Below are 12,215 nucleotides of genomic sequence, written 5' to 3' on the forward strand. Positions count from 1 at the left end.
GTTTTGGGTTATGGAGGATGAATGAAGTATGAGAGAGATGACCATGCAATGTGGTGATATTTTCAATTTTCCACTCGACATTTTTAAATATGCATCTCCGAAAATTTCACTGAATGAACAGAAGATAATTGTCATTGAGAAGTACTAGGAAAACGGGTTTAGTGATGTTTTCGGAGATGCATCTCCGAATACATCCCAAAAATATTCGCAGATGCATCTCCGAACCTAATTTAAAAAAAAAAAAAATTATAGTGTGTTCTAAGATGTATCTCCAAAAGTTCCTGAAAGTATTTTTTAATTTTCAGAGATGTAATTCAGTAATTCACACATTGGGGTATTTGGGGTGAGAAAATAAATTGTCTTATTTTTTACACCTATAATTAAAACCATGCTCAAACAATAAAAATGTTAAATCCTATACAAGTCCTCACACATATTCATTACTCACCTGCCCATAAAAATTGGCAACAATGTGCTATTCCAACCATTTCTTAAAAAGAAAATTCCGAAAACGTGAAAAATGTTTTAACATCTATACGTAAAGTCAGTGCCTACAACGAAAAATAGTAATTTACTGAATGCAAATCTTTTATATTGAATACTATCAAGCCACACAAACAAATTATTATAATACATAGACTTATTGAAATCTGTAAGAAAAGACATATTGAAAAATCCTGCAGGGGCATCTTGTTTTGAATTAAGTTACTATTATACTTTGGTTTAGACAAAGTTCCGATAAATTGTAGAAAAATTCAACTGCAACAATCGATCCAACACAACTTTATTACCATATTGAAAATACTAAATACCAAATTTACTAAGCAATAGTTAAGCAGGTCACAACCTCAAACCATTTATACAGGACCTTGGAAGTTGGAGACAATAATGATTCAATTAAGATATTTCGGAAAAAAGTACTCCAAAATATACCATAATAGTTAAGCAGGTCACAACCTCAAACCATTTATACAGGACTAGGAATCACATAATTTAATTAAAAAAAAAGTACACCAAATATAACATTCCATTGTATGATTCTTAAGAAACAACCAAAAAAAAATAACCAGAAAAAAATTATTTGCAACATACATTTCAATAAACTTGCCCGGCATGTTGAATGTGCATAAGCAAAACACAAATGGATTCACCAAATAGGAGTGATTCTCATTAAGTGATAACGATGACAACCAACCGATATTTTTTCTAACTGTGCAAATCATTTTGCAAAACTTTTAAACCAGCTGAGTCAACTATTTTAATGCGGAAGGAACTTAATATATTGAGCAATAAAGTTAAAAAGAGAAGAAAAAAAAACTACAATAAGTGTTGTACGAGAGTCAAAACTTGGAGAGTCATAAAAAAACAAACTAGTAATCCAGTCATTTCAGAAATCTAACCATTTCTGATAATAGACACATGTTGCTGGAGAGATAGTGCCATCTGGTGAACAAAAGCTCATTCTTTGACAAGAAAAACATGGAATGGAAGTCAAGTCAGCAGTCTTCTTTTCCCCTCTAACTCCTCCTTTGCTTTTGCTCATGTAACAAGTTTTGCCAACAGGAATAGATGAAAATTCCCCAAGTCCAGTACTTATCATCTGCGTGATCTCATCATCCAAAACCAAAGTTTGCAAAATCTCTTCCATTTGTTTTGTTGTAACTTCAGTATTAAAGACTCCAATCCTTTTAATCCACTCCACACATCCATCACATGTGGAAATTTTCTGCATGAAAATGCATTTCAAGCACACATCTTTTAAACTGTTTATATAATCGATATCAAGTTTCCCATCACTATAAAAATGACCACCAGTGATTTCCTCGGAAGGCATAAACTCTTTTGCCATGTAGTGTTTTCTACCTTTGTTTTGAATAGTAGTAACTTCCTTTATCATATTCTTGGCTATAAGTGTCTTCAGGGATTTATTGACCACAGTAGTAGGAAGATTTGTTTCTCTTTTCATGTCTCCAGTCCATATCCCTATGTTTTCCCTGCTACGAATGAGGTTAAAGAGTAAACGCTCTTCATCTGTCAACACCGGTTCAGACACCTTTTGTCGTTTCCGTTGAGGCAAACCAGATTCTTTCAAACGATTCATTCCTTACAAGAGAAAATATCAGAGTATAAATTAAAGTGTTAAAAGAATTATAATAGAGAATCATTAAACCTGTCCATCTAAATTTTTTGAGCATGAAAAAGAGGAAATATGCACAATGTAGTAAAAATAATCATTATTTTAAGCCATCTATGACTGACTATGACAATTCCAAACACATCTAGCAGCAGAATCCAAAATTCCAAACACATATCTAGCTTCCACTTCTTTTATCTTGAATGTGGATAAAACAATTAGAAACATTTACAGTATTTTAATTTGCAGCAGTTTAATTTAAATCCATTATATCTTCACCTCAAAATAATATTGACCCCAAGAGGTTTAGATCAGTATCAAGCATTCCATACAATCCTGCCAGAATTCTACATGACCCTTCCCCCACAAAATTCAACAATGAGATTTCCTAATTGGTGACCATATGGGAAAATCATGCACCACACACCAATTCCCAGTCAGTGTTATACTCTTCCCATTGCCTAATATTACATACTAAAAAAAGTTCACAATAAACTTGAATACCCTATGCAAATAAATTTAACCGTAGCAGGTTACAAGCGTTGCAATAATATACAGCTTATGCCTACATTGACTGATGAATAAAGTAAGACATCTCAAAATCCCCAACATCAGAACTCAAAGCTACGAGTCAGGTAATAGAGAACAGTGAATTATCAATTGACCTACATAACTAATAGGTTTAAATGTGCAAATACGTCACCTTTTGTTTTAGTTCCTATTACTACACGAGCAACAAAGAGAACTTAAATAAATTTTACACACACATCAGAGAGACCAATTTCTACATGAACAAATTTTGCCCTTATCTCCAAAACTCCAAACACGTATCTAGCTTCCACTTCCCTTATCTTGAATATGAATGCCCAAGCCCAATGCAATCCAAATATAACAAAATATAAAAAATAGCACATGAAAAGTTAAGAATAGAAAAATAGTCTAATAGTCTATAATATAATCAGTCGCATATGGATGGGCATTGCAATTTAGTATCAGACGTTTTCTTTGCATAAGAGAGTCACATCAGATTTTGTCAAAATTAAACAATATACTAACCCTTTCACTTAAAATGTGCATAAATTAGATGAAAACTACACAAAGAAGCAATACATTGATCAATGATGTACATATATCATCGCTCAAATATGACCTTACTAAGAATAATCAAAATTTGCCAGTGGACTAAACATAAGAATCATGCACCCTGGTAAACATTTCAGCCAACATCAGTTAATAAATGAATTTTGAGTCGGCACATGGTCGATGGAAGGTGAGATAGCTTACTTGCATAACTAAAAGAAATAAACTCATGGAATTTTTCCCAAAAGATAATAAACAAATTTCACAGATATGCTCACCTGGTCAAATTCACTGACTATATCGAGTCCCACAATACCAAGGTCAAGATCACCGAATAACAATTTTCTTACAATGTCTTTTGACCTCTGGAACCAGATTTCCAAATTGGAAAGCTGCAATTATGAAAAATCACTTGTTATCCTTTAGAAGAGCTAGGAGGAGATGTCACCTCACTCGAGAGAAACAATATTCACTTTAAAGTGTTTAGTGAGTAATATCAACAGTTGATGAACAAATTAGTAGTTGATAATTTTGTATCATGTGCAAGTGGCTAACAAATCATGGATGTGTTGAAATATTAATCTTGATTTTTCTCACATTACTAAGTACTCACTTTATAGGAGTCAAAACCAGTAAACATGTATGAATAATAACATAACGGGTTTCTTCTACCAAAACGGATTCAAATAGCATAACAAGAAGTGGCATTGCAGGCATCAAAAGTGAATCCTAAACTCAGTAACTTAAACTAGCAACTACAAAAATGTGAGTAGCAACATACACACAGAGTTGATTTGTTGAAGTAATGGAGTTCAAAACTAGATTTGCTCATGGATCGATTGTCCACATAACCAATCCACAGCCATTTATAATCCACTTGTTATAACCGGATACTATAACCAATCAATACAATTGGTTTTATTTTCACAAAATCCGTTATAAAAACGGTTAATGCATAACTAGTTCAATAACAAGTTTTAAGTTTTTAAAACCGGTTTGGACACAAAGATTCACTTTTGAAAAATGGTTACTAACTTTTTAAAATCGACTACACCAGATTCATAATTTTTTAAACCAATTTTGGATATGGTATTCTTGGATAACTGGTCGTGTATGCTGTGACATTTGGAAACCATTGGTGAGCCATGAGTGTTGTTGTTTAGCTATTCATAGAGTATTGAAAGTGTGATTTTCAAATGGATTACAATCACGATTGCAGTCTCAGTATACGGATATCTTAGCATTATGGCCGCTAGCTACTCCGCCTGCATCAATTTGTAATGGGTGATTTTCTGCAAGATAGACAGTGACACTGACAACAGTTGAAAACCTAGGTTGAAAGCTTCTTGACATAGCTAACAATCAAGTTGAAACAATAGTAAAAGCACATATTTTCTAAAATCAACCAACTACCTACATTCATTATTAATCTAATGCAACAGAAATTATAATTGAGCTTAATTAAATCATCCGAATAAAGGTGATCTTAATGTATACAAAAAAAACATCTAAAAAATCAAAACATGCTACTATCAAGAAATGTAGAAAGAAGAAAAGCAAGCAGAGACACCAATTAAGAACAGCAAGAAGCATTGCGTGAAGACTATGCAAAATCATTTTTTCAGACATAATCGAATATTTGAGCCTGTTAAACAATGTTTTAAAAACCGGACCGGTCATCAAACCGGAGAGGGTACTGGTTCATTGGTTCATCGGTCGAACCACTGGTTCATTGGTCGAACCGACCAAACCGGATAACTCGGTTTAATAAACCTGTAATTATAACAAAACTATATAGGTATAAAACCGGTCGAACTTGATCATTCAATTTCTAAAAAAATATAACTAGCACTTAAATTTTTGAAAAATATCATATCATAAATTAAATTCAAATTTAAACATAAAGTATCACACATAAAAACATATATTATTATCAACTATTTTTTCCAATTCAGTATTAAAAAACTTCCAGTTTTACTTATTTTTTATAGAACATATTATTTAACACTATTCTCACACATACTGATAAGAATAACATAAGAATAATAAAAAAATTGAAATTCTCTATATACATTTTGTTAACCACATAAAAATTACATACGGAGGTTTTATCACTTTATGAAACGTTGGAAGTCAATATGATGTATCCTTGGCCAAAAACCATCTTTACCTTTTCAAATTCACATGACTCAGTATAGATTTTTTTATGTTTTATATATTTATTCACATGACTCAGTATAGACTTTTTTTATGCTTTATATATTTGAGATACTTGCAAATGATACACTATATCAAAGAGGCATTAGCTTGTTAATTCGAAATCAGTTGAGTAAAAGTGAAAAAAATATAGTTTTTTTTTTCCTTTCCCTCAATCCGTTGACTACACACCCAGAAAAAATCACCCTAAAAGTGAAAATCACTTGAGTACACCCAGAAAAAATCATTTTGCTGGTTCAACAACTTTTATCTTGCCCTAAATTAAACTAACCCTAATTTCAACAATTTTTATCTTGAACTAACCTAATCTTTAACACATCAGAATATAGATCAAAGAAGAATGGAAACAGAGGGAGTATTGAACCTGAAAAATGACAGTGCTGCGGCGGGAAGCAAGGCGGTGGCGCGGTGGTGGGCGAAGCTTCTGTTTCTTTCACCTAGGTTGAGTGTCTGCTATGTCTTTCTTCTTCGTATCTATTTCCCCTAGGTTGGATTAGAATTGAAACAACAAAACAAGGTTTTTTTTTTAATTTCTAAAGCTCAAAACGACATTGTTTTGATTAAATTTTTTTTTTTTTAAAATTATGCATTGGAACCGCCGATTTACGGAGACCACCGGTTTTCCGGTTTTTCCCGGTCCAACCCGGTTTTTACCGTTTTTCACTGGTTTGACGACATTCCCGATCGAGCTATTGAACCACACCGGTTACTGGTCCGGTTCAACCGGTCCGGTCCAGTTTTTACAACACTGCTGTTAAAGGATTTTATAACCCTATTATATCAATTAAAAATGCTTTGAATTTTTTGAGCCTTGACTAATGTCTAAAAAAGGATCAAATTATCCTGTTAAGGGCTCAAATTTTTTCACACAACATGGACAGAAAAATGAACACAGCATTAGAGTCTCTGGACATAGTTTATGGAAATGAATATAATTTACAAATGCACATTCAACCTCTGAGCATTTTTCAGACATGTTTACAAAGAATAAGCTCATTACTCATCGAAAATTCGGGGTTAAATATACATGTAAGCTACTGAAATTTAAAAAGAAAACGATAACTTAAACGAAGCTCCTAGAAAGGAGATGTCGAACGCGGTATCGGAGGTAGAATTTAGGGTTAATTCCAATCAACAAAGCTATTCATAAACCCTAAAATTAATCCGCTAACAAGATATTCATAACAGATCCATGAGTGACTAATCTATAACAAGTTTCAACCATGATTCTCTTTCACTGAATTCTGTTCTCATTCAGATCAACAAAGTTAAACATTGATGATAATCTAAGATATGAGATTTGAGGGGAAGAAAGACACTTACTGATTCGATTCCGGCAACGAACCAAATGGCCAACGGGAACCGCAGACGGCAATGCGGCGCGGCGAAGAGGCAGAAACGGCGATAAGCTGTCTCAATCTCAGACTCAGTCTCCTCTCAACTTACTTGCACGGGGTTTCTGCTTTTTTAAATTTTAATATTTAAAAAAAATAATAATAACAAAACACCTCGTTTTGACTAAGAAATAAATCAAGTACGTATTTAACTTTCAATTTTTATAAACGCTATAATTTTTATTGATTTCGGCCCCTTCTGTCTGATTTCTGCTGATTAAATTATTTATTCGGTTTGATAATTAAATTGGATTGGTGATCTCTTTGAGAATTAGTTCTCAGTTCCATCGATCGGTTCTAAAGTTATTAAAATAGATCATTCGGCCTTAAACACCCTATGTCAATGAAAATAACTATGAAAATTTAAATTTGTCGCTGAAATATATTTTTGAGATTTTTCTTTTTATAAACTTCATTTAACCCCAAAATTATAATTACGGAAGAAAACCGAAAATGTATTTCTGAAATGTATGCAGACTGTAACAGCCCGACCCCTCGCAAGACAATCTTGGCACTGCCACCTCACGATCTTAAAAAACAAGTAGTATGAGTGTAAGATGAAGAGAAGTGAATTGGAATCAATTAGGGACTGATTATAGAAGTGTAGAAGTGAGGAATGGAGAGAAAAATCGTACCGATATGAAAAAAAACCGAGTTACTGGGTTTTGACGATGGTCATACGCGTATGGGGTATGGGGGACGTCCCAGGGAGGTCGTACGCGTTTGATATGTGGCTCTGTCCCCAAAGGCAAAAACTGCGTCTGGCAATACGCGTATTGGGGGGTGATACGCGTATGGGCCTTCGCTGGAGGTCTTGAAGGAAAACGCCCTTCTAGTGATACGCATATGAGAAGGAGGCCATACGCGAAAGGAGGCTTATACGTGTATTGGCCTGGGGCTAGGTTTTGAAGGGAAATCCCCTTCTGGTCGTACGCGTACGGTATGCGTATGAGATGACGAGGAAAGGGGTTGTATGCGTATCAGGTAGGGCATACGCGTATTGGCATGTTGTGCATAGTTTTTGCTGTTTTGCGATTCTTTCCGGATTTTGTGGTGCAGTGTAATCTGTAACGACTTCTGAGAGTGTTAATTAATTAATTAAATAATAGGTTAATTAGGATGGGATAAGGTGAGGATAATCGGGCAAGTTCTCGTGATTAAACTGTGAACTGTGATTGGTGGACCGTTGGTTGTAGATTGTGACTATGATATATTGTATTATGTGAATATGTTTGGTTTAATGCAGGGGTTCCCAAGAGTGGAACGTGGTGAGTATGTGGCTCACGTGTGATCAATGAGGATCGTATTGTTTACAATATTGAGATGAATTGTGCATATGTGGTATGTCATGCATCATTGTGTCATGTCAGGTGGAGATGAGTCTAAGTGGGAATCCATGATGGGTGCCTAGTCTTGTCAAGACTCTCAGGGTAGAGTCAAGTGAAGATAAGTTGTAGTTCAGTGGAATGCGGATGGCTTATCCGGATTCCGACGGGAATCAGGTTCATAATAAATGAACCGTATTGGTTGTGTTGGCACCGCATGCATTGAGTCGTGATAATGTGATCACTTTGCATTCATAATTGAACATGTGATTAGTGCACAGTGGGAATGCTTGATGATGATTATATGAAACGCGTCTATATGTGTGCATGTGATTATGTATTGATGTTTGGTGTGTGAATAAGTACTCCTTAGCATGTGACATTCACCGCTGTTTATTTGAACGTAATTCTCACCCCTTTTCTGTTGTTGTGTCTGTACTTCTTATGGGAGTACAGATGACCAGGTACCTGAGTAGTTCCTGGAGCTTTGTGTTGCTTTTGGATCAAGTCGTAGGAATCGCTCTAATACGTAACACTAGGATGATGGGGATTTTAGTTTATATTTTTTAATTAATAAACCATTTGTTACGGAGAGTGGATTTTTATTTGTGATTCCAGGCCTTAGTGCCATGATTCGGTTTTTGTTTTGTATTCCGCTGCTTAATTTCAAAGAGTATTTTATGTGATAAATTAACTTGTACGGTTTGAGATTATGGGATGTGGCATCCTACTTGCTTTATTTCCGTTTTATCTCTCTGATTTTATTAAATAAATAATAAAGGGAAGTTGGGTGTTACACAGACAGTAGCAGAAAATAATTTTTATCGTTTCAAATGTTGGAAACTATAATTCCTACCGATAAAGCCGCTAACCTAAATATTATCCAAATACAATTCAAAGTCGATAAGCAAAATATTATCCAAACCAAAATACAATACAAGATATACAAATGTAAAGACTACTGTGTATGGAAGACTCTGAGTTGACCCGTGACCCTCCCGATGTTCCTCTGTTGCCTCCTCTATTGTAGAGCCTCCTGAGCCTCTGCTATGATGGCATATAGAACACCCCTAACCTCTGAGCCATCAGTAAACAGTCTTCTATCAATACTTGTCTGTCCAATATCCACGATACGACGACATTTAGGCAACACATCATGAGCATGATCGGCCCTGCCCTGCTCCATATCTAGAATCTCTTGATGAGCTAGCCTAGGTGGGTTTCCTAGAGCATCCTATACCAGATATGGATGGGACACTCTGAAGAACCATAGTATGTAACTGTCCACGTAGCTCCAATCGTCTGGTGCTAAGGTACTTCGGGCCTTATCTGGTATCAAATGATTAACATAATCATCAAACAAGGCATTTATATCCCTGCGTTTCACTAAGGGAGGAACATACACAACAGGATCCCGGTGAATGTACTACATGTATCAGAACTGACGCATGACGCGCTCAGGCATATGAGCAGTCATCTTGCCCGACCCGCAAGCCAACCATCACAAGTACAACACAACATTGTCAAATGTAATCGTCACGTGGTGGTTGACGTATGCCTGAAAGTGTATATCATCAAACACCAACCGGTCAATATACACCTGGAAGGCTGGAACGGCTCTGTCGCCTGGCTCCCTCGAAGCGGATCGATGCAGCGACACACGACTTATCTTTGATATAAGCAGGATCAAGAGACCAACTAGATATGCGAGGGAAGTGTTGTAGGATCCAGGCCTGAAAAAACAAGAATCATTAGTTAGTAACGGCATAGAAATAATTTACAAAATGACACACATACAATATAAGACCAAGAAATGTTACCGTCAAAAGTGTGATGTTGTCAGTCATCTACTTCGTCTTCCACTTACAGCCTTCAGACAAATGATGGTACAAGTACACCAAACAAGCGGTCCCCCAATTCAACTCATGGATCCGCTCAAAGTTGTCAAAGTACTTCATGTATATGACATTAGTGTAAGTCATACTCGTGTCCATAAAATGACAATGCCAACCAGATACAACATGTATGCTATCATAGCATACACTCTGTGCTAGGCTACCTTCTTCGGATCACCATCAGCTTGCTGTGTACATAATAGCTCTTTTGTGAACACCTTCAGAAAATAGCTAAATCTGACAAGAGCACCACGACTGAAGTCCTTCTCCTCCATAGCACTCTCTGGGGTAACTCCTACATACTCTACCAACAATTCCAGTTCCTCCTCTTTGCCACACCTCTCATGGTATAAAACCCTCCCTCTTATCGGAAGATGCAGTAGACACGTGACATCGTCCAGTGTGATCGTCATCTCACCATGTGGTAGATGGAATAATGATGTCTCATGATGCCATCTTCCAACAAAAGTGTTAATCATACCATGATTAACAGTAGTATATCCACAGAGGGTCAACTCTTTCAACCCTGAAAGTAGCAAGAGCTCCTAAAACCATGGCTTAGAGGGAGCTACCAGGCGAGTGATCTTTTGTTCATGATTAATGATCTTTACCGTAGCACGTTCCTGCATACATGGTTTAACAAAATTAATTCAGCCAAACAAAATTTAATAATAAAATAAACACTACAAAAATTAATATTTAAATACAATATTTACCTCTTTGTCCCAAATATGTCTGGCAACATGGTCCGGGTATAGAGACAGTCGTGATAAATTGGAAGGACCTCCTCCAAAACCTTGAGGTTCCGTAGGTGCAACCTCGTCTCCATGGGCCTCAGGTGCCTCCAATGACTGAGGTTGGGATGCAAGTTGTGGCTGAGGCTGAGGCTAGGATAGAGGTTGGGGCTGAAACTGAGGCTGGGATGGGTTTTGTGGCTGGGATGCATCAAGCATCGACTGTGTGGCCTCAGGTGTCGAATGGGAGTGTGATGTCTCCTACCTCAAATACCAAAGGTGATGCAGTGCGTCAACGAAAAGATGAAGGTGATGAGGGATGACCTGGAGAACATCGTATGCTGCGGGAGGACAATGAAGTATGCAGAGAAACGTGAACACCAGAACCTATAGTCGCATCCGTCATAACCTGTCTAGAGGTAGAAGGAGCCTGAGATGCCTAACACTTTACCTTTCGAACCGAAGCATGTTGTGCAAGTCTTCTGTGTCTCAACCTAGACGGTATTTCAGCCATAACTCTTGTAGAAGTAGGAAAAAAACGTTACCAACAAGACTCATGTTAAAAAAATGGAGAGAATGCAGACAAACTAAAATCGGATATGTATCTCCTATACGACCTGTAACTTTCCTGCTTCGTCAATGGCGAAGCTCGACCACTAAGACCTTAAAAAAAGGTCATTGATTGTAAAAACAACCATACTAAAACGTTTATTCCTACTTCTAAGCTTGCAAACCCTAAAATAATTGGATTATATAACCTAAAACACAATTTCTAGGTGAAATTACATTAACTAAAATAAGCTCAAAAATAACTTACAATTTCTGGTTTTTGTTGGTTGATGAAGCTTGAACAATGATGTTTGTTGGTTGCTGGTTGATTTCTGATGAGATTTTTGTACAATGGGGGGGGGGGGGTGAGAGGGTTTTGTGTTTGGATTTTGTCCTTCTAGTTAAAAAACACTTTCAGAAATAAGGAAGGGAAAGAGACAACGCATGTATTTATGTTAACACGAACCGAAAACGCACTTACGGGCCCCTCCAATAAGTGCATTTTTGGTTTATTTTTGCGTGACATTTGAGATTTCTTAGGCTAAACTATGGTTTGTACTTAGGGTGCTTCTGAAAATACAACTACGCGTCCCTCTTGTAAATGCATTTTTGGTTAGTTTCGTGCTCTTTTATAGGGTCTTGTCCATCAAAGACTTGACTAAAGGTGCTTCTGAAAATACATTTCTGATAGCTGACGACATTTATGTATTTATGCGCGATGCGCTGGAAAAGCATATGGTGTGTAAAGAATTTTTTTTTTTTTAGTGAAACCAGATAAAGTTTAAAATTATTTTTAAAAAATTTAGTTATGCGGGTCAAATGAGCTACCCGCTGCTTATACGAGGTAGCCCGAATGAGTACCAGAGTTTTTAAGGCCGAGCTAAAAA

The 12,215-nt window shown here is 36.3% G+C and overlaps 1 protein-coding gene across 6 annotated transcripts; it reads right to left on the bottom strand.

Moving 5' to 3' along the window:
• Positions 1–276: 276 nt before the first annotated feature.
• Positions 277–5,952, bottom strand: LOC131653927 (uncharacterized). 6 transcript variants are annotated; one of them, XM_058924273.1, is made up of 4 exons: positions 5,796–5,918; positions 4,420–4,506; positions 3,493–3,606; positions 280–2,103 (listed from the first exon to the last, which is right to left on the bottom strand). In XM_058924273.1, exon 4 carries the CDS (start codon positions 2,099–2,101, stop codon positions 1,388–1,390), a length of 714 nt encoding a protein of 237 aa, XP_058780256.1. In that variant the 5' UTR covers positions 2,102–2,103; positions 3,493–3,606; positions 4,420–4,506; positions 5,796–5,918; the 3' UTR covers positions 280–1,387. The 6 variants fall into 6 exon arrangements, with proteins under 6 accessions (XP_058780260.1, XP_058780256.1, XP_058780258.1 ...); XM_058924275.1 differs by lacking the exon at positions 4,420–4,506 and adding an exon at positions 4,888–4,987 and having other exon boundaries at positions 5,796–5,917; XM_058924274.1 differs by having other exon boundaries at positions 4,420–4,479; positions 5,796–5,915.
• Positions 5,953–12,215: the final 6,263 nt, after the last annotated feature.

Source organism: Vicia villosa, linkage group LG2 (assembly GCF_029867415.1).
Source record: "Vicia villosa cultivar HV-30 ecotype Madison, WI linkage group LG2, Vvil1.0, whole genome shotgun sequence".
In the NCBI taxonomy this organism is placed as follows: Eukaryota; Viridiplantae; Streptophyta; class Magnoliopsida; order Fabales; family Fabaceae; genus Vicia; species Vicia villosa.